This window comes from Bos indicus x Bos taurus, chromosome 7, assembly GCF_003369695.1.
Source record: "Bos indicus x Bos taurus breed Angus x Brahman F1 hybrid chromosome 7, Bos_hybrid_MaternalHap_v2.0, whole genome shotgun sequence".
Taxonomy (NCBI): domain Eukaryota; kingdom Metazoa; phylum Chordata; class Mammalia; order Artiodactyla; family Bovidae; genus Bos; species Bos indicus x Bos taurus.
In genome coordinates, this window is record NC_040082.1 from 102,403,213 (window position 1) to 102,425,303 (window position 22,091).

The window sequence follows — 22,091 nt, forward strand, 5'->3', positions numbered from 1 at the left end:
GAACTAAGATCCCACATGCCATGTGGTGCAATCAAAAAACTTTTTTAATTTAAAAAAGAAGAAGAAATGAATCACAGTGATATAATAATGACTGGACAATGGTAGATGGTCAGGGAGATGAAGGCCTCCTAAGGAAATGCCATTGGACCTAAAGGATGAGAAAGAGGCAGCTTCAAAAGAATCAGGGCTTCCTAGCCAGAGGGAACTGCATGTGCAAAGGGCTTGGGGCAGGAACAGTTTGATGTGAAAAAGAGCCGGACAGAAGGTCACGGTGGGTGATGAAGACAACCAAGGCTATGAAGCCAGAAGTCTTGCTGGACTGGATTTTATTTGTGGAAATCTGGATTTTATTTTAGGTGGAGTGAGCAGTTATGGGAAGACTGTTCAGCAGGGGCATGCCATGATCTGATTTTGGGTTTTTAAGTCCACTCTAGGCACTGCATGGAGAATGGAATATAGGAGTAAGATGGTTAAATTTTCCAAAACAGCCACAAAAACACCTCCCATCCCACATTCTCTTGCACAAAGAATGTTACAAGGTCACCATGACACACCACCCATTGAGAGAGGTGGAGTCTGTGTCCCTTCTTCTTGAATCTGGTGCCAAAAGTAAAACAGTGTGACACTCCAAACTGGATCAGTAAAGGAAATTTACTGATGCTTTGTTTTTGAAAATGCTTTGTTTTTTGAAGCCCTGGGTGGCTCTGTAAGAAATCCAACTACCCTGACTGCTGATCTGCTAGGAGGAATCCAGTTCGCACCAAGAGGATGGTTGTTCAGTCACTAAGTCGTGTCCGACTCTTTCTCACCCATGAACTGCAGCACACCAGGTTCCCCTGTCCTTCACTATCTCCAGGAGCTTGCTCAAATTCATGTCCATAGAGTCAGTGATGTTATCTAACCATCTCATCCTCTGCCACCCTCTTCTCCTTTTGCTTCAGTCTATCTCAGCATCGGGGTCTTTTCCAATGAGTCAGCTCTTTACATCATGTGGCCAAAGTACTGGGGCTTCAATGACAGTCCTTCCAATGAATAGTCAGGCTTGATTTCCTTTAGGATTGACTGGTTTGGTCTCCTTGCTGTCCAAAGGACTCTCAAGAGTCTTCTCTAGCACAATTTGAAAGCCTCATTTCTTCTGCACTCAGCCTTCTTTACAGTCCAACTCTCACATCCATATATGACTACTAGAAAAACCACACGTTTGACTGTACAGACCTTTGTTGGCAAGAGGCTTGTGGAGGTGCCACAGCTCCTGCGGCAGTCCCAGCACACACCTGGCATCAACTGCAAGTTCTGTAAGTGAACACGCCTCCAGATGATCCTGGCCCTTCGTTTGTTGAGTCACCCCAAACCTTGAAATCTTTCCAACAAAAGAGTAGAGACAACCAATGTCAGCTCTGTCCTGCCCCAGTCCTTAGCCCACAGCATCTGTGAGCATCATAGCACGGCTGATTTACAACCACTAAGCTTTGGGGTGGTTTGTTAAAGAGCAGTAGTAACTGGACTTGGGGAGAGAGAGGAGTGGAGAACTGGATGGAGGAGGAAGGCAAGAGAGTGGCATCCGGGGAAACTAAGGGAAGAGGGGATGTTGTCAAAATAAACGATGCCAGGGCTTGCACCAGGCTAGAGCAGTGGATGGGAGGAAAGAGAAGAGATCTGTGGATTTGTGCAGGACGCCTTTTGGAAGTAAACTCAAGAGAACCTGCTGTATGCGGTCACTAATGGAGGGTGGGTAAGAGGAAAGACAACAGCCAGTGACAGGTCCCCCGCCCGGCCCTGGCGATTGACTACAACTCCCAGCATCGCTCGCTCAGGCCGCGGGAAGGGCAAAAAAAAAAAAAGTTTGGGCCAAGCATTCCCGGAATGCGCTTCCTGCTGGCGCGGGGCGGGGGGCGGGCGGGGAGACCGGGCGGGGCGGGGGGCGGCGCGGCCGGAGCCCGGGGCGCGCACTCAGCCCGGCCCGGGCCCCAGCATGGCCGAGCCGCTGCTCAGGAAGACCTTCTCCCGCCTTCGGGGCCGGGAGAAACTTCCCCGGAAAAAGTCGGACGCGAAGGAGCGCGGTGAGAGAGAGGGAGGTGGGGAAGAAGGGGCCCCGAACCCCGCCCGGCTTGGAAGAGGGTCCCAGGGCCCCAAAGAGGGACCGCTGAGGGGACAGGAGAAGCCCCGCGGAAACCCCCGGCGGGTCGGGGTTGGGGGCGGGGGCAGGCAAGGGTCGTGAAAGTAACGGGCCGGGGGGGAGAGGGGGCGCGGACCGTTATGTGCGCTTGACCAGGGATGCCAGCGCTGCGGGCTCCTCGGGAGGCCCGGGAGGGGGCCTCACCCCTGACAGGAAATGGGGCCGAGGCTGAGCGCCTGGAGAGTGGTGGGGAGGAGGAGCTGGGAGGCTGAGAAACTTGGGCTTAGTCAGGCCAGGCTGGCGACACCCAGTGCCCTAGAGACCAGGGATGGGAGACGGGGGCGTACACCCTGCAGAGGAGGGAGAGGCTGTGCGTCGATCGTGGGGGCCACCTCCCAGTCCCCTCTTACCTACTAGCCCGTAACTGCAGCTACACCCACCTTAGGCAGCCGCAGGAAACTGCCCCCTATACAGGTGGGGAAACTGAGGCACGGAGCAGTTTGGGTGATTTACCCAGTGCCAGTGAAGCGACTTAACAGCTCTGTGGACTACGCTACTAAATGAGAGCCCAGAGAGACTCGGGGAGTGGAAGTATGAGATGACCAGAGGAGGGAGTCGGCATGGAAGACCTTAAAGACATGGGAGCTGCGTGGGACAGGAAGTCCCGGAAAGGAAGGGGTTAAAGGAGGGAAGGCCAGAGGACTTCATGGATCTGACTTCCCCTCAGCGGTCTTCCCAGAGATTCCCAGGGTTCCCAGGGCAGAGAGAAGGGACAGGGGTGCCCACGCACAAACACACACAGGAAACAGCCCAGGATGTCAAAGGGGAGGATGGAGCAGCGGCGGGGCAGGGGAGTGGGGCGGGGTGGGAGGGGGGTGGTTCCGAAAGCAAAACTGTTGGGGTCTGTCTGGGCTAAAACACACGGTCAGCTCCAGGATTGGGGCAAGATTTGGAAAGAAAGGCAGCAGGGTGGGGAGTGACATGCTACGGGTAAAGAACCTGGCAGCCACACACTCACTGTCATGCCTGCTCTGGTCTTCTAAGCAAGCTAGCCAGCATCCACCATGGGCTGTGTGTGTGCCTGAGATATGAGTGCCTAGGAAGCGCTCTCATGCTGAGATCACAGTGAGGCTCAGATGGCAAGTGGTTTCCCCGAAGCCACCCACTGAGAAGGCACAAGCACGGGGCTCCACGCCAGCATTAAAGAGAGGCATGGGGACGTAGAGTGGGGAATACAAGGCCCAGGCCCGGAGAAACCTCTCTGGACCTCTGAGGCTGGAGGGCAGACGGACCGAGTCCTGTTTGGGACACTAGGGCAGGGAGCTGTGGGCAGGGAGCTGGTAGCAGGTGAGATTGCCAGCCTGCAGCCACCCATTCCAAATGAATGTGGGGAGTGTACAGGCTGAGTGCAACCCATGTCCCATAGGGGAAGAGCCCTGGGCTGGGGCTGCTCTGGGGGCAGTGGGAGGCTGCATCTCACTCCCCTTGCTCTCTGCCAGGCCGACCAGCCCAGCGCCCGGAGCCCAGTCCCCCAGAGCCCCAGGCCCCAGAAGGACCCCAGGCTGGAGCGGAGGGGCCCCCCAGCCCTGAGGCATCTCGGAGCCCCGCTCACGGTGCCTACCTGCAGAGCCTGGAGCCCAGCAGCCGCCGCTGGGTGCTGGGCGGGGCCAAGCCACCAGAGGAGGCCACTCTGGGGCCGGGGGCACCTGGCAGTGGGGAGCCTGCTGGTGAGATCTGGTACAACCCCATCCCAGAGGAGGACCCCAGACTCCCAGCACCGGAGCTCCCAGGCCCACAGCCAGGCTCAGCTGAGGCAGACAGCCCGGCCTCTCCAGGTGAGCACAAGCCTCCCACCCTGGGGCCTGCAAGGTGACTACAAGCATAATCACCCCCATCCCAAGCCCAGAATTCTGGACCCTGAGGTCTGCTGTCTTCACAGGCACAGCCCCTGCCAGCCCCCCGACCAAAGCCTCCCGCACCAAGTCCCCCGGCCCAGCCAGGCGCCTCTCAATGAAGATGAAGAAGCTGCCTGAGCTGCGGCGCCGACTGAGTCTGCGGAGCACCCGGACGAGCCGAGAGCGCGAGCGGGCCGCCCCCGAGGGCTCGGTCATTAGTCGTTACCACCTGGACAGCAGCGTGGGGACCCCAGGGCGGACAGCAGTAGCTGAGGGCGCACGCGGCCCGAGGGCGGGTTACCTCAGTGATGGCGACTCTCCTGAGCGCCCCGCGGGGCCTCCGTCACCCACTGCCTTCCGCCCCTATGAGGTGGGCCACTCCGCCCGGCCGCCCCCGGCTGCGCTCTGGGGCCGCCTCAGCCTGCACCTGTACGGGCTGGGGGGGCTGCGGCCTGCGCCTGGGGCCACTCCGCGAGACCTCTGCTGCCTGCTGCAGGTGGATGGGGTGGCCCGGGCCCGAACCGGGCCGCTGCGTGGGGGGCCAGACTTCCTGCGGCTGGACCACACCTTTCACCTGGAACTCGAGGCAGCCCGGCTGCTGCGGGCCCTGGTGCTGGCCTGGGACCCCGGTGTCCGGCGGCACCGGCCCTGCGCCCAAGGCACTGTGCTGCTGCCCACGGTTTTCCGAGGTAGGGTGCATGGTCTCGGAGGGGGCGGGGAGGGCACAGGACTCGGCTCCCAGCTCCCTCCTTCCTCTAGAGTGCCCAGGGTGGGGACGTAGCTTGGCCTAGGGGACAGGGCACAGGAAGTGATGGAGGAAGACCCCACTCAGGAAGTCCCCCTTGTGTCTTTAGGGTGCCAGGCCCAGCAGCTGGCTGTGCGCCTCGAGCCCCAAGGGCTGCTGTATGCCAAGCTGACCCTGTCGGAGCAACAAGAATCACCCAGCACAGCTGAGCCCCGAGTCTTTGGGCTGCCCTTGCCCCTGCTGGTGGAGCGTGAGCAGTCCCCTGGCCAGGTGCCTCTCATTATTCAGAAGTGTGTTGCGCAGATCGAGCGCCGAGGGCTGCGGGTAAGTCCCTCACCCCACCCTAGCTAGCCCCCAGACCTCAGAACCACTCCCCAGAATACCCAGGGTATGGAGGCCAGGCTTCCCCCTACCCCACCTGGGGAACTCTTAGCTCCAATCCCAGCCTAGACAAGGGCAGGAGCTCCCTACACACCCCCAGATCCTAGCATCTAGCCCAGAACTCATGGGTCCTCTGTTCATTAGATAACATAGGATCCCAGCCCTTTTGGAGCTCAGAGTCTGGTGGGGGAAAAGACATGACTGCTACTGCTACTGCTAAGTCACTTCAGTTGTGTCCGACTCTGTACGACCCTATAGACGGGAGCCCAGCAGGCTCCCCCATCCATGGGATTCTCCAGGCAAGAACACTGGAGTGGGTTGCCATTTCCTCCTCCAATGCATGAAAGTGAAAAGTGAAAGTGAAGTCGCTCAGTCGTGTCCGACCCTCAGCGACCCCATGGACTGCAACCTACCAGGCTCCTCCATCCATGGGATTTTCCAGGCAAGGGTACTGGAGTGGGGTGCCATTGCCTTCTCCAAAAGACATGACTAATAAATCACATATAAGAAACAGGCTGGGATAAGAGTGAAGAAGCTGGGACAACTTAAAGCAGGACCTGACCTGCTGGTTAGGACAGGGAAGGCTTTCCAGAGGAGGTGACAAGTAAGCTGAAAAGGAGTCAAGGTTTCCTGAGTCAAAGGAGGTGGGTGCCAGGACAAGTAATTTGGAGGGTTTACAGGGCTGGGTTGTCCAAGCAGCCAGATGGGGTCCCCCATGACAGGTGTCAGAAGAACAGAAAGGCAGCCAGTGAAGTTTCAGCCAGCCCCCAACCTCTCAGCCCACTGCCACCTGGATCCAGGCCTCTGGCCCTCACCCCATAGGGCCCACATCAGTCTGTACTCTGACAAAAAAGACACCTCTCTGCTCCAACCCCCAGGTGGTGGGGCTATACCGTCTGTGCGGTTCGGCAGCCGTGAAGAAAGAGCTTCGCGATGCCTTTGAGCGAGACAGTGCAGCTGTCTGCCTCTCTGAGGACCTGTACCCTGATATCAATGTCATCACCGGTCAGCTTGCCCCTTTGCTCTCCTGCCTGCTCCCCAGTCAACCCTCAACTCAAGGCAGTCCCTGTGGTCCCTCTAGGACTTCACCCCTTCTGTTGGCCTTGTTTTTACCTTCCTGCACCTGTCCTCCTCCTCTTGCCCCCCTCCCAGCCCCTGCTGAAGTTCCAGCCTCAGAACTCAGGGGTGCCCTAACTAGTGTGGGCCCTATATCCACAGGCATCCTCAAGGATTATCTTCGGGAGCTGCCTACCCCACTCATCACCCAGCCCCTCTATCAGGTGGTGCTGGAGGCCATGGCCCGAGGGCCCCCAAGCAGGGCTCCATCCAGCACTGAGGGCACCCGTGAGCTCCTCAGCTGCCTGCCAGATGTGGAGAGGGTGAGTTGGGCCTGGGGGGTGGGGAGAGTGGGCAGGACAGGGAGTGAACTGACATCAGCAGAATGTTTCTCCCATGCCTGGGCTGGTGATGGCCATGAATGTGTGGCACCATCACACTCCTAGTGCTGTTAGTGTCCCCACTTTATAGATAATGGAAGCCAAGGCCCAGGGCAGTTGAGTGAGTTGCCTCAGGTTTCACAGGCAGGATGTATCGAAATTAACAGACTCAACAGAGGTCTGTCAACCTACCGTAAGGGAGGTTCCTGGTTGTGGGATCCTGCCTTTGTACCTCAATATCCTCATCTGTAAAATGGGATTACTACCAGCCCTGCCTAACACACAGAGGAGAAGGTTCAAGCCCAAGTTCTGCCATTTCAAAGTTGTTACCTTTGGCCTCAGTCTTCCCTCCAGCAAAACGGGAGCATAATACTAATAGCTAAGTTCTGGCAGGATCATCTCCCAGCTATGAGACTGAATCTCAGTTTCCCCATTCTGAACCGCCTTAGTCTGCCTTGAGTGCGACAGGGGACCGACTTTGCCCATCTCGTACTCGCCCAACCCTCTTCTCTCAGGCTACATTGACGCTTCTCCTGGACCACCTGCGCCTTGTCTCCTCCTTCCACGCCCACAACCGCATGACTCCGCAGAACCTGGCCGTTTGCTTCGGTCCCGTGCTGCTGCCAGCGCGCCAGGCACCCGCCAGGCCCCGCATCCGCAGCTCTGGCCCGGGTCTCTCGAATGCGGTGGACTTCAAGCGCCATATCGAGGTGCTGCACTACCTGCTGCAAGCCTGGCCAGGTGAGCTGGCCCCCGCCCCCGCGCCGCGGAAACGAGCCTGGTATCCCAGACGATGCTTTCTCTGGCGGCCAGTTAAGAGTCTTGGGCTTCAGGCGAGGCACGCCCCCTCGTCAGAGTGAAAACCAGTACCTAGTTGCCTGAGCAACCAGTACTAGCTCAGCCAGTGAAATCCCGATCCGGTCGAAGGCCTTGCCTTTCGACAGGCCAGTAAGGGGCGTGATTACCTAAACAGCCAATCAGAGGCCTAGGTGTCGCCTCTGGACGTGACGTCACCCAAGCCCTCCCTCTCCCACTGCAGATCCCCGCAGGCCCCCAGAGCCTCCGGAGCTCGTCCCGTACCTGCGGCCCAAACGACAGCCATCGCTGCACTTGCCGCTAGCGAGCCCCGAAGTGGTGACTCGGCCCCGCGGCCGGGGCGGTCCCGAAAGCCCCCCGAGCAACCGCTACGCGGGTGACTGGAGTGTTTGCGGGCGGGACTTCCTGCCCTGTGGGCGGGACTTCCTCTCCGGGCCAGACTACGACCACGTGACGGGCAGCGACAGTGAAGATGAGGACGACGAGGTTGGAGAGCCGACTGGCGCCACCGATTTTGAAGACGACTTCGAGGCGCCCTTCAACCCGCACCTGAACCTCAAAGACTTTGATGCCCTCATCCTGGACCTGGAGAGAGAGCTCTCCAAGCAGATCAACGTGTGTCTCTGAGCCGGGCGGGGCTGGACCCCAATTACTAAGGCCAGGCTCCTGGTTGCTAAGGCGGTGCCCTAACGACCTAGGGAGGACCAGACCTGTAGCTCAGGCCTAACTCCTGGTTACTGGGGAATTGCCTAGCCACCAGCCGATCCTTTGCTGAGAATCATTCCCTATTTCCAGTACTCAGTATTTGGACACTGGTTGCGACGGCCGGGCATGGGGGACTTTAGGGACCAGCTATTGTGGCCATCTTTTCTTGAGTACCAAGGGTTTCTCTCCTGGCTACCAAAAGGCAGTTCTGCTTGCAGGGCCGCCATCTTTAGCCAGGGAAACACCAGTTACTGTGAGCATCACCCTGAGATGGTGAGACACCCTCCCAGTCAGTCCTTGCTGCTGCCAACCAAATCAGTATTAGCTTTGAGCACTGCACTCTGCTTCTCCCTCAGTGGGCCCAAGGACTATGAAGAAGTGCTGTTTGAGGCAGGGTGTCGGGGGAGCCCCTCTCCTGGGCTCTGGATAGATAGGAGCAACCTGGGGCTTATAGGAAAACAAGTGGTTTCGCCACCCTCTTTTCCAGGGAAAACCTCATAATTGCCTCAAACCAGCAAAAGTAGATAGCAAGAGTCTGGCCCTTCCCCTCCCCAATTCTTCCTCCCCATTCCTGAAGAAATTAAGCACTTATAAGACCTCCCTTTTGGAGGGGCCCCACCTGAAGTGTCAGGCTGGGGGCACTTTGGTACGGAACATATTTATTGCCTCCCTGCGTGTGTGCCTGTGTGTGAGGAGTAATGTGTATGGACGTGTCTAGAGTGGGTATGTGGGGCTCTTTCAGGGACCACAGAGGGGGTGGGGGGAAGAGTTTGCAGTGCCCAGGCACCCTGAAATCCCCAGTAATGGTGCCTCAGTGAGCCCCCGAGTTCCAGTGGGAGAGTAGGGTCCCCTCCTGTCTCCCCCCTCTTTCCCTCACTTCCATCTTTGTGGACAATAAATCAATATGCACAGGTTCTGGGATGAGTACTTGGGCCCCCACGGAGCTGACGTGGTTTATTCAGTGTGTGAGACAGGAAGCTGCAATACTTTGGCCACCTAATGCGAAAGAGCCAATTCATTGGAAAAGGCCCTGATGCTGGGAAAGACCGATGGCAAAAGGAGAAGGAGGCAGCAGAGGATGAGATGGTTAAGATAGCATCACCGACTTAATGGACATGAATTTGAGCACACTCTGGGAGATAGTGGAGGGATGAAGGAGCCTGGCGTGCTGCAGTCCATGGAGTCGCGAAGAGCTGGACACGACTTAGCGACTGAACAACAAGTGAGGAGGGGAGAAAGGACACAGTTGAGCTCACAAATAGGCCCAAGGACTCCCCAGGGCTGTCAGAGCCTCTCTTAGCTCTGACTCCGTCCAGCCCCTCCCTGTCCTCAGGGAAGATTGCAGGGTCACTGGGCCTCATGGCTTAGGCCCAGGGCAGGCAAGGATAAAACTCCAAGCCAGCTAGGCACAGTCCAGAGGTGGGAAGAGAGTCAAGAGCACTGACCCGTGAGGCCCTACATGGCGATGGAGCCGTCCCGGAAGTCCGTCCTCCCGATGAGAATGTTGACCACAACCGGGTGGCCATCCTGGCACCACTGCTGGGCGTCACGCAGCACCTTGACCACCTGATCCTCATTCTCGCGTGAGAGCAGCAAGCCCTGGGCCCCCAGTCCCTGGGCTGCCTTGTGATAATCTGAAACGGGAGGGCAAGTCAGAATGGTGGCAGAAACCCAGCTCCCCATGCAGGTAGCCCAGGAGAGGAATACACGTTCAGCTGACCCTGAAATGGCATTCCCCCTCCCCACCCATCCAGGCCCCTCTCACCAGTGTAAGCCAAGCCACAGGCCACATTGCTGCCCAGAGAGGGCACCTGCTCCCTGGAAATCTGGGTCCAGCCAGCATCATTTCCTATCAAGGCCATCACTGGGATCTGCAGGGAGGGAGAGGAGGCCAAGCCAAGGCCTTCAGTCCCAAGGCTTGGCCAGTGGCAGGTGAGAGGCAGGGACAGGACCTCTGCCAGATAAGGAGCTCCCTCCCCAGTCCACCCCTGAGGATATCTCCCAGAATCCCAGGCTCTGAGCTTCCCTTAGGCCAGCCCGCCCGGTCACCTTGTGTCTGACGAAGGTGTCAAATTCGATGAGGCTATAGCCAAACGCTCCATCCCCAAACAAGCACCAGACCTGAGGAGGGTACCAAGGATGGTTGGGCTGGCTTATGGCCCAGAAAGCAGCAAGCCTCCCGCACCCAGCACACTCTGACTCACCTCCGCATCCGGCCGACATAGTTTGGCCCCAAGTGCAAATCCGGCACCAACCCCCAGAGTCCCAAAGGCCCCTAGGAGAACCAAGAGCAGGTGTAAAGAGGCCCAGAGGAGTGCAAGCTGCCCCAGGTGTAGGTCTGCCCTTACCAGGATCAAGCCAACGCAAGGGCCCACGGGGCTGCACCAGGTAGGCAGCTGTGCCCACGAAGTCCCCGCCATCAACCACCAGGATGGAGTTGTCAGGCAGAGTGTCCTCCACCAGCTGCAGGACCCGCACCGGGTTAAGATGCTGGGCTACGGGCATCAGTGCCTTCTCCCTGTGACGGAGCAAGGCAGGTCAGCAGAGCCAGCAGCCTAGCCCGCCAGGAACCCATGACCCACCAAGTCCACTCTACCCAGCCCCCACCGAAAGGCCTGCTCCTTCTGTTGGTCGGCTTGCCGAAGCTCCTCTGCCCAGTCTGAGGCCCACATCTGACCCCGGAGGCCCTCCACCAGCTTCACCACGAAGGAGCCCACATCTCCTGGGGAAGGAAGAGGGCATAGCTGTGGGGAGAAGGCCACCTCCTACCCTTTAACCACCAGAGACCCAAAGGCAGCAGGAAGCCAACAGGCATCTGAAGCAAGGAAGCAGGTAGCGGGGAAGGTGGGGGTGGAGATGGCCTAAGGCAAAATGAGTGAAATACCCCAGAGCCTGCCAGAACCAGGGTTAGGGCAACAGGGGTGAGAGGGAGAGCAAGGCCAAAGTGAGTTGGCGGGGCTTCCCTGGGGCCTCAGTGGTAAAGAATCTGTCTACCAATGCAGGAGACACAGGTTCGATCCCTGGTCCGGGAAGATCTCACATGCCACTGAGCAACCAAGCTCATGCACCACAACTATTGAGCCTGTGCTCTGGAGCCCAGGAGCGGAACCCTAGAGCCTGTACTCCACATCAAGAGAAGCCCCACAATGAGAAGCCTGCACACTGAAACTAAAGAGTAGCCCCCACTGGCCACAACTAGAGAAAAGCCCATGCAGCAATGAAGACCCGGTGCAGCCAAAAATTAAAAAATTACAAAGTGAGTTAGAAACTCATATCTGCCTCTGTCTCCTGCCTCCCCCTTCACACCCTAGGTCACACAGAGGCAGGTCAATTCTGCCTCTGAAACATGTCACTAAACACACCTCTATCGTCCAAGTACATCTCAACAACCCAGGCACACAGAGTATTGGAGAGCAACCAAATTAGCCAATGACGATGTACCTTTCATCAGCTCCATCTCAGAAATGATCACACAGAGGCTCAGCGAAGCTGAGTTTCTCCTCCCTGCCCATCCCAACTCCAGGCCTCATGGTTGCTGTCCTGGCCTTAACAGCCCCCTTGCCTCTACGTGGTCCTCTCCAACTTGCTGCCCATCAGCTGCTCCAGTGGGTCTTCCCAAACATGAATGCACATGGTGCCATTTCTTTGCCCGACACAAGTTCCCTCTCACCTACACTGCAGGGTAGAGTCAACGTCCTTGGAACAATGGGCAAAGCAGGACACGGAAAGGCTGTGGAAGAGGACTGAACAGGGGTAGAAGAGCCATGACAGAAAAACTGAGAGACCCCAGGGCAGGCCCTAAGGGCAGCGGGCAACATGGGAGAGTACAGTCAGGAAACGTGATCACATGCACATTCCCAGGCCTTCCCCCTGGTACACATGCTGTGTGTGCATGTGCATGTGTGCTCAGTCGGGTCTGAGTCTTTGTGACCTCATGGACTGTAGACCGAGAGGCTCCTCTGTCCATGGGATCTCCCAGGCACAAATACTGGAGTGGGGTGCCATTTCTTCCTCCAGGGGATCTTCCCAACCCAAGGATCAAACCCTCATCTCTTGCATCTCCTGCATTGGCAAGAGGATTGTTTATCACTAGCGCCATCTGGGAAGCTCTGGTTTACAGTAAACAATTTTAGAGGTAGTAACAACTGACCTACGAAGGGGAATGACCATTTTATGCACAATAAAAATTTCTAAAAAAAACCCTACCCTTAGTTCATCCAGAAGCACCTACCAGTCTAAGGGTCAAATATGCATCTCCAGCCAACTGGGTGCCCCCTGCGGCAGGATCCAGGCCTTGGTCACCAGCACCCAGCTCAAGCCAGCTGTCAGCAGAGGCCAGAAGAAAAGCGACACATACAAAAGGAGGGGCTCACCCTGCACAGCCTCTTGGGGCTTCCAGAAAATGTCTGAGTTGATCAGCATCTCCTTCCGGTCACGGTTGACAACAATGATTTTGCTGCTGCGGCTGAGGACACGCCCATAGGACAGGCGGAAGTCACACACTGCTCCTGGGGAAAGGGGACGGGGTCTCAGCAGACCCAGGACCAGTTTCCTGGGGGTGCCCGCCACCTTACTCAATCCACTGTGGTAGCCTGAATGCAGAAAGGTCCCCATCCCTCACCTCTCCCTGTGCCAGTGCCACCTGCAATAAGACTGCAGGTACCCACTCCTGGAACCTAGACTGGCCCCCGGACCTATGGTGCTCTGGCCTGTAAGAATGTGTGAGAAGTCATGGCGTGTGTTCCTGAAGCCAGACCTCCAGCAGCCTTGCAGTTTCCACCCTTCTCTCTGATATAACCTTGTTCCCCAAGCCCTGCATGTTTCTCATCACCCACCAAGTGAAGAAGGCCAGGCTGCTTGGCTGGATGATGAGAAACATGGAGGAGGAGGTAGGGGGAGAGAGAAAACTCAGTTACCCCAACCGAGGCCATGCTAGCCCAGTCCTGCAGCCAGTCAACCCCCAAGTACACGAGCCAGCCCAACCACTGCCTTCCCACATCCCTGAATGTAGACTCAAGGATGAGCCCTGCCAAAATGAGAAAAAAACTGTCAACTAACTCATGGGTGGGTCTTGAGAAATAATAAGTGCGTTGTAAGCCATGGCGTTTAGGGTGGTTATTATACAACGGTTGCTAACTGATAAAACTATTATTTGCCTAGCAGGATTCAGAGCACTTTATGTAAGAAGATATGTGTACGGGCTGTGTCAATGTTATATAATGCATATATATGCAAGTACTGTATACACAGCCCCACAGGTGCCCACTCTCTGTCCATGCCCTTCTGTGTAAAGCTGGGTCCCAGACACAACTGGCACTTGGTGAGAAATTAGGGGTGAGAGGTAGGAGGGTGGGTGATTATGAGACTAGGTGCCAGCCAGTACCCAACTAGGGGGTCAAGGTCACATGGGCAGGGAGGTACCTAGAGGGAGCGAAAAGGGAGGGAGGGTAGGAGGACCAGGCCCACCTGCCAGGACGACCACGTCTGCCTTCTTCAGGGCAGCCCTGCGGTTCTGCCGGAAATGGAGGGGGTGGTTGCGGCCCAGCAGTCCCCGTGCCATCCCCGCCAGGAAGCAAGGGATGCCCAGGGTCTCCACGGCAACCCTAGGGATCCAGGCAGAACAGAAGTGAGTATGGCCCAGGGCCTGCCCGTCCTCCCAGGGCACCAGGGGACCAGGCATGTGACCCTAACAATAAGGGCAGGCCGGAGGCTTCTCACCGAAGCTTGTCTGAGGATGTCGGAGGCAGCAGGGCCTGGCTCCCAATTAGCATGAGGGGCTTTTTGGCCCGACTCAAGATCTCCACACATCGCTGAACCTGGGGCAAGAGGTGGGGGCTCAAAGAGCTGACCTCGGGTCACCAGGAGGCCCCCAAGTTGACAGCCCCGATACTGATTCAGAGAGAAGCCACTCAGCATGTGGCAGAGGTTGGAGGGGGGCGGGGTCCCTGGCCAGGGAACAGAGGTAAGTCACCTGCTGGGGGGAGGCCTGGGGAATGTCCAGGGGCAGAGGCCCCTCAGGCTGAGGCTCCCAAGCTCCTGCAAAGAGGTTGGCCAGGGAATTCGCCAAGTACCTGCGAAGAGAAGAGGAAGAGGCCATTACCAGGAGTAATTACCAGGGTTTCAGAAGCTGAAAGAGAAGGGCCCAGAAAGGGACTGGAAAGGGCAGGAACAGAGGTGGATGAGCAGTGGCCTGGGGACACAGACCCCAGCGGCCAAGTGCCCAGTGGCCTGTTTCCCCTTGGAAGCTTCCAGTGACCACCCCAACCTAACACAGACCTTGAGAAATAAGGGCCACAGGCTGGAGCACCAGAATCAGGGGCCAGACCCGCCGGGTCAGACAGATGTGGGCTTGGGTTCTGGCTCTGCTGCTTCCTGTGTGACTCTGGTTGAGAGACTTAACTTTTCTGAGCTTCCTCCTCTGTAAGATGTAAAAGGGACCGTCTCTCCCAAGGTCCAGTGGTATATCCACTCAGGATATAAAGCATGTTGCAAAACACTGTGCTGTTGTCTAGGCACTAAGTCATGTGTGTCCAATTCCTTTGCAAACCCATGGACTGTATGCCAGGCTCCTCTGTCCATGTTATTCTCCAGACAAGAATACTGGAGTGGGTTGCCATGCCCTTCATCCAGATCTTCCTGACCTGGGGATCTAACCCGACTCTCTTACATCTCCTGCACTGGCAGGCAGGTTCTTTACCACTAGCACCACCTGAGAAGCCCGGTATGTACATATCTATCCCTAACTCCCTAACTATCCCTTCCCCCATCCTTCCCCACTGACAACCATAAGTTTGTTCTCTAAGTCTGTGAGTCCCTTTCCATTTCATAAATAAGTTCATTTGTATCATTTCTTTTTAGATTCCCCATATAAGGGATGTCATGTGATATTTCTCCATCTCTATCGCACTTACTTCACTCAGCATAACAATCTCTAGACCCATCCATGTTGCTGCAAATGGCATTATTTCATTCTTTTTTATGGACTCAGCCCTATTCTTATTTAAGGTAATAATGATTAATTCTTTTCTACTTCAGCATATGCTTTGCAGTATCAAAATAATCTCACTTTATTTTTCACAAAATCTTAGTCTAGAGAGAAAAAGCCATGTTTGTCCAGCTTGCAGATGAGGAAGCTGACATCAAGCAAGGTTTACTCACAATATACATAAGTCAAATCATTATGCTGTACACCTTAAACCTACACTGTGCTGTTTATGTCAATTAGATCTCAATAAAACTGGAAGGAAAAAAAAAAGAGAGGTTTAATCATTTGTTCACAGCTAGCTAGTGGCAGTTCTGGGATTTGAACCCATCTCTCTGGACTTTCATTTCACTCCAGCTACGTTACAGATGGAACATAGCTGTGTGAATTAAGCACTGAAGGTTCCTTCAGGCTGAACCCTAGTGCACCATTAACAAACTGGACAACTGCATGCAAGTCATTCAGCTGCCTTGGGTCTCAGTTACCTAATCTGTGAAATGGGTTGAATAATACCTGAGTCTTAACTCTAAGGGTTATTATAAAAGACATGTGAGTTAACCTGCTACACCATGAGCTGGCCTTCCAGGTGCTCCTCATATGCCCAGGGAGCAGGGACCTGTCTGTCCTGTTCGTGCCCATCCTGGCACCCAGCACATAGTGGCACTCACTAAATATTTGGAGGGGGAGTAGAAGGCAGAGGGGCAAGGACAGGCAAATGGAAGGGACAGAGGGGGAAGAGGAGGAGAATTGATTCTCCTTTCTGTGTCCTGTTTCAGCGAGGTCCACCTCAGTGGTGACCAGAAGTGATCCCTGTCACATACCTCTGCTCAGTCTATGCCCCTACTTACAACCTTTTTTAGCCTCTCAATGGAAAGACGTTCCTTCATGAAACTTGCAGCTCTTCCAGGAAAACCTTAAAGCTCATCCCACGCCAGGCCTGATGCCCTGCTCTCTCCAACACCCAGGCTACTCACCACTCAAAAGTCCCATAGGAGGCCCCAGAGTGAACTGTGCCCATGCTGTGGGCCTATAGGGACCCACCGTCCCCTTACCCTGTCCTGCTGCAGGTCCAGACACTCATATGAGATCCATCCACATCTCTGCATTCCACAGCCACCAGCTAGATTCCAGGCCACCATCATCTCTCATCCCAGGGACTGCCACACCACCTCCCTGGCTTCCCAGCTTCCACCTGACCCCAAAGTCCACTCTCTGGCAAGAGCCACAGGGATCGTTAATAAAAACCCAAACCAGGGCTTCCATGATGGCTCAGTGGTAAAGGATCCACCTGCCAATGCAGAAGACACGGCCTCAATCCCTGGCCCGGGAGGACCCCACATGCTTTAGGACAACTAAGCTCAGGTGCCACAACTACTGAGCCTGTACTCTACAGCCCGGGAGCTGCAACTACTGAGCCCCACATGCTCTAGAGCCGGTGCTCCAAACAAGAGAAGCCGCTGCAATGAGAAGCCCACAAACTGCAACTAGAAGAGAGTAGCCCTGATTCACCACAACTGGAGAAAAGCCTGCATAGCAATGAAGACCCAGCACAGCCAAATTAATAAAAATAAAAACCAAACCAGGGTATCCCATGCCAGTGCTTAAGGTCCTAAAATTAAAGGACTCAAATTAAAAACAAAGCCCCAGGGACTTTCCTGGCAGTCCAGTGGTTAAGACTTTGCAGGGGTACAGGTTCAATCCCTGGTCTGGGGGTTCAGATCCCACATGCCTCAAGACCAAAAAAACACAAAGCAGAAGCAACACTGTAACACGTTCAAGACCTTTTATTTAAAAAACCACAGCCATTTATTTAAAAAAACAAAGCCCCAGGTCTGCCCAGGCACTCCTGCTGACTGCTCTCAGCTCAGCCTCTACCCTTCTCCCCTTTGCTCACCTGCTGCCACCACACGGGCCACTTTGCTTCCCAGCCCACAAACTTCATTCCTGCCTCAGGACCTTTGCATATGCTGTCTCCTCTACCTAGGAGAAACTCTAGGTAGAGGAGAAACTCTCCCCGTGGCTGGCTCCTCTAACTAATGTGCAAATCAGTGAATGAGTCAAAGAAAGGATGGGTGCTGGCAGGGATCTGTGAGAGAAGCCAAGGAATATGGGAGGGAGTGGGCTACTTACCAGTGGACCGCTCGACTCATGAGGCCCTTGGGCGGCTTAGCTGGCACCATCTCCTTCTGAACCATGAAGTAGGGGTACAGCACGTCCAGAGGCAGTTCCACAAACACCGGGCCTGCATGGAGACAAGGAGAACGCTCAGTTTGCTGTGCCTCCCAGGTCCCAGGGTGGAACCTCTGCCCAGCCCCCGCCCCACTACCTACCGGGGGTGCCCGACTGTGCAGCGGCCATCGCAGCCCTCAGGGTGGGGATGATATCCCGCACTCTCCGCACAGAAGCACAAAACTTGCAGAGCGGCCGGAACAGGGCTATCTGATCAATTGCCTGGAGTGCACCCCGATTCTAGTAGAGACAGAAAAAAATCTAGGAAGTCAACACATGAGCACTTCCAGGCTCCCTGGGGTCCCTGCCACCTGCCCCCCACCCTCACCAGGACAGGGCACCTGCAGCAGGGTGCTGGCAGCCCCACCCAGGAGCAGGACTGGGGACTGGGCTATCTGGGCATTCTTCACCGCAGTCACTGTGTTGGTGAGGCCGGGACCGGCCGTCACTGCAGCCACGCCCACTGTCCCTGGAACACAAAGCCTGTCTCAGCTGGGTCCACCCTCCCGGCCACGTTCCTCCCCCCGCCAAAATAAAAACCCTGCCCCCTCAAAGACATCCCAGTCTCACCAGCCCCCAGCCCTCCCCATTCTGCCCTCACCGGTCAGGCGGGCTACAGCATCAGCGGCAAAGACAGCTGTGACTTCGTGGCGGGTGTCCACCACGCGGATACCCAACTTCTCACAGGCCACCAGCAGTGGCGAAATGTGCCCGCCGACCAGTGTGAAAAGGAAGCGCACACCGTGGGCCTTCAGCACGGCTGCCACATTTTCCCCACCATGCCGGGTGCTTGCCGTGTCCACCTGGGCCGGGAGAGGGGAGGAGTGAGATTGTCAAGGACCAAGGTGCGGGCACCAGGGCAGGTGGGCAGAGGAATTACACCCCTCCGCCAGGAAGTAGGGGAGGGGCAAGGTGGGAGGCAGGGGAAGCTTGGTGTTGCTTTGCTGTTGTTTAGTCGCTAGATCGTGTCTGACTCTTTTGCGACCCGCATGGATTGTAGCCCGCCAGGTTCCTCTTTCCATGGAATTTCCCAGGCAGTAAACACCAGAAAGGGTTAACTTCCTTCTCCAGGAGATCTTCCCGACCCAGGGATTGAACCCACGTCTCCCGCATTGGCAGACGGATTCTTTACCACTGAGCCACACCAGGCATCTTATCAGAGCCTCCCGACAATATAGCCTTTTACAACTACAAAGACCAAGACTCCTGAGCAAGATTCAAAGTCCCATAGAATCAGTGCTCTCAAGGCACCTGTGGCGCAAGCAGGAAGAGAGGTTAGGGAAGGTGGATCCACGGAACCCAAGGGAGCTTGGCCAGAAGCCACCAGCTGGGACTCCAGAACAGCCCGCCCTCCAGTATCAGGGCCCCACAACAGGAGACTGCTGACTCGTCTCCCAGGCCCCTCCCACCCACTGGAACAGGCCCCGCTCATAGGCTGCCAACCACCAAGTGCCTAGCACGGGAGCAGCCTGTGGCAAAGACGATGCTGGGGCTTCCCAGCCCCAGCTTCCACACAGCCCTGTACACCAGAGACCAGAGGCCTTTGTCACTGTTGTGGTTGTTCAGTCACTCAGTCATGTCCGAGTCTTTTGCAACCCCACGGACTGCAGCCTGCCAGGCTCCTCTGTCCACAGGACCCCCCAGGCAAGAATACTGGAGTGGGTGGCCATTTCCTTCTCCAGGGGATCTTCCCAACCTAAGGATCAAATCCACATCTCCTGCATTGGCAGGCAGGTTCCTTATCACTGCACCACCTGGGAAGCCCGGCCTTTGTCTTAAATCTTTACAAGTCCACAGGGATAGTGGCGCTGCTCCAGGCTAGGAGGGAGACTTCCCTGGTGGTCAAGACTTCGCCTTCCAATGCAGAGGGTGTGGGTTCAATCCCTGGGCAGGGAGCTAAGATCCCACATGCCTGGTAGCCAAAAACCCAAAACATAAAACAGGAGCAACACTGTAACAAATTCAGTAAAGACTTAAAAAAAAAAAAAGGAAAGGGTCTGGAAAAGGGTGATTTTCTTCGAGGAGCCAAGTAGTTCAGAGCCAGGTCTGTGGGGTCACTTCTTCCCCAAACAGGTCACCTAAGGCAAGTCATCACACACCCTCTCTGAGCCTCAGTTTCCGCTTGTGGAAAATGAAGACAAACTGTTGGGTACTTGGGAAAATCGCTCTAAAGCGTTAAGCAGAACAGACAGCTACCCTCACAAAACTGTTACGGCCAGCCACATCCTCTGGGGCCTGCCCTCAGTACTCTGACTCCACCGTGTTAGGGAGCATCGCTCTGTGAAAAGGACTGGGGACCTTTAAGGAAGAGGGTAGATGGGGTGTGGAGTGCCGGGCGGGGTGTGGAGTGCCGGGCAGCTGTAGTTTGCCTGTGGCCTCTTCCTAGAGGCAAAGTCCAGGGTCCCAGAAGCAATTCCGCAATAGCAACCGGATCCTAGAATTTCCCGATCAGTCAGTCGCTCTGCATTAATCGGAACCTCACTCTCCTCGCCTGTGAAATGGGTTAGCTAGAAACGGTGCTAACGGAAGTCCACTCCTTTGACTGACCCCGGCCCGCCACCCCTGTATGCCCCCGAACCTTGTGCATCAACTGATAGAAGAGCCCCAGGCGGTGAGCGGCGCCCAGCAAGGCGGCCACTAGCGTCCCAAAGGCCAGGAGCAGAAAAGAGGAGAAGAAGCCCCAAGCTGGGGCGGCAGCCACCGCGGTCTCCATGAGCTGACACCTAAAGAAGAAAGGGCAGTGCTAGGACTTGGACGCGACAATTAAATTATCCAGAAGGCACACCCCCTCTCCCGGCCCAGATCCCGTCCACGCCCCTTGTCTCGCACACCTAAACGATCACGCCCCTTACACCTCCAGGCTCCTACCCAGGCCACGCCCCTTGCAACGCTAGCCCAACCCCCTCGCCCCCTACATAACCACGACCAACTAAATTAGGCCACCACAAGTCAACGCGGCGACAACGCCTCCAATTATTTCCCATTTACCTGCTTCTCAATGGGTCCGCGGGAAGCCCCGCCTCTCTTTGATATCAAGGACCCGAATCTTCGTCCTAGTGGTGAGCCCACCCCACGACTACACCCCCAAGTCAGCGTGCATGACCCTCTCCTGAAGCCGGACCCCTCCCCTCCAGCGAGGGCCTGGACTCCAATCTGACTCCCGACTCCAGGCCGTGAGTCAAGGTCAGATCGTAACAGGATGCTCCTCCTACCCTCGTGGCACTTTAACCTTCATTCATAGGAAATGGCGCTGGCTCCAGAGGAATTCGGCGCCCTACGTGTCACGTGACCAGGCGCACAACTTGAAAGGGTTGGGCCAATTACCTATGTCCTTGCCCCTTTTGGCCACTTGGATCCAGGGCTCCCCTCCGCGCATGCGCGGAGCCCTAGCCACTCTCCGGGACACAGGCCCCTCCTCTAAGAGCTCTGTCTCTACTGGCTGCCTCTTGCACAGGCTCCGCCCTCCCTCGCTTTTCATTGGCTAGTGCTGCAAGCCTCACACACGCACACCCTTTTTTTTTTTTTTTAACAAGAAGCCACGCCCCTCTACGACTTTCAGCAGCCTGGAGTCTAGCGGATCCTCCCTCCTCCGGTCTCCCCGTGGCCCCAAGTTGCGGGCCTGCAGATTCCCTGCATTCCGAGCCCATACTGCTTCCCACATCAGGCATGCTGTACGCCCCTTCACGTTGGCCCAGTACGGACGATCACAAACCCCTCGCCCAGTGTCACCATCCGTGATCTCAGCCCAATCAAACCCTGACCCTCTCTCTGGCTCCAGACTCGGCCTCCCACCCCACCGCAATTCTGAAAAGGCAGAGGCCTGCCCTCTTTCCACTAGGCCTGCTTCCACTGTTTCCCTTACCCTCGTAGGCTCTGCCCACTTCCTGCAGTCTTGGGGGTTTTCTGCTTCCATTGAAGGAGAGGGAACACTCTACGAGTGGTCCCCGTTCCAGCCCACGATTCGCCACATTGCAGCCTTCTGGAATACGATCTCCCCATCAGTAAAGGAGGAATAATTATGGTCCCCAATGCTCTGCTGCTCTCCAAGACAAACCCTGCCGTTTTATACTGGCTCCCATCCCGAGTCAACTTCTGGGATTGCCCTCTGAGAATTCTACCCCATCGTTCATATTCTGTAGAATCATTCTGTTGCAGAAACCAGTACTCAAGAAACCGAGCACTACACTCAGAGAGTTGGAGAACTCAGGTTTATTTCGCCAGCGGGCTCAGTGGAGTTAACACTCCAAACTCTGAGCCCTGAACAAAGGGGTTATGGAGTTTTTGTACACAAACAGGCATGATTAAGCACGTTTGCTGGGGTTGGGCAATTGCAAAGAGCAGGACAAGGGTGAGATAAGCTCCAGACCCTAGTATTGTGAGTGCCCACTTTCTGAGACCTACGTGATTCAGACTTTGCAAGGAGCAAGCTGAGTTACAGAGGCAGAAGGAGCAGGAGGGTATGTAAATTTTTAACTCTTCAATTCCACCCATTAAAACAAAACTTCCATCAGCCCCACATTCTCCATGTGTTACTGTCCATTTGCTTCTCTTTTTAGAAAAATCCACCTATGCTTGCTGCCTCCGTGAGTTCTTCTATTCCCTTTGTTTTATAAGAACATACATTGAATAATCCCCTGGAGAAGGGAATGGCAACCCACTCCAAGTATTCTTGCCTGATGAATCCCATGAACAGAGAAGCTTTGATTTTTAGTAATTATTGATAGGTATATTCTTTTTAAATTGTTATTTATTTATTTATTCTTGGCTGCACTGGGTCTTCCTTACT

The 22,091-nt window shown here is 55.8% G+C and overlaps 2 protein-coding genes across 5 annotated transcripts; one reads left to right on the top strand and one right to left on the bottom strand.

The window, feature by feature from the left end:
- The first annotated feature begins 1,907 nt into the window (after positions 1-1,907).
- SYDE1 (synapse defective Rho GTPase homolog 1) lies at positions 1,908-9,008 on the top strand. Of its 2 annotated transcripts, XM_027548033.1 has the most exons (9): positions 1,915-2,060; positions 3,616-3,951; positions 4,056-4,381; positions 4,508-4,700; positions 4,866-5,080; positions 6,016-6,142; positions 6,356-6,516; positions 7,089-7,314; positions 7,613-9,007. In XM_027548033.1, the coding sequence occupies exons 1-9, from the start codon at positions 1,973-1,975 to the stop codon at positions 8,014-8,016; spliced, it is 2,076 nt and encodes a 691-aa protein (XP_027403834.1). In that variant the 5' UTR covers positions 1,915-1,972; the 3' UTR covers positions 8,017-9,007. The 2 variants fall into 2 exon arrangements, with proteins under 2 accessions (XP_027403833.1, XP_027403834.1); XM_027548032.1 differs by having other exon boundaries at positions 1,908-2,060; positions 4,056-4,700; positions 7,613-9,008.
- Positions 9,009-9,015: 7 nt separating this feature from the next.
- ILVBL (ilvB acetolactate synthase like) lies at positions 9,016-20,677 on the bottom strand. Of its 3 annotated transcripts, none has more exons than XM_027548034.1 (17): positions 20,518-20,677; positions 19,884-20,028; positions 17,907-18,108; positions 17,647-17,774; positions 17,407-17,545; positions 17,207-17,318; positions 14,066-14,165; positions 13,813-13,910; positions 13,561-13,697; positions 12,468-12,602; positions 10,702-10,816; positions 10,443-10,612; positions 10,299-10,369; positions 10,144-10,215; positions 9,860-9,965; positions 9,540-9,728; positions 9,016-9,305 (listed from the first exon to the last, which is right to left on the bottom strand). In XM_027548034.1, exons 1-16 carry the CDS (start codon positions 20,538-20,540, stop codon positions 9,550-9,552), a joined length of 1,932 nt encoding a protein of 643 aa, XP_027403835.1. In that variant the 5' UTR covers positions 20,541-20,677; the 3' UTR covers positions 9,016-9,305; positions 9,540-9,549. The 3 variants fall into 3 exon arrangements, with proteins under 3 accessions (XP_027403835.1, XP_027403838.1, XP_027403837.1); XM_027548037.1 differs by having other exon boundaries at positions 20,630-20,654; XM_027548036.1 differs by having other exon boundaries at positions 20,294-20,618.
- Between the last annotated feature and the right edge of the window lie 1,414 nt (positions 20,678-22,091).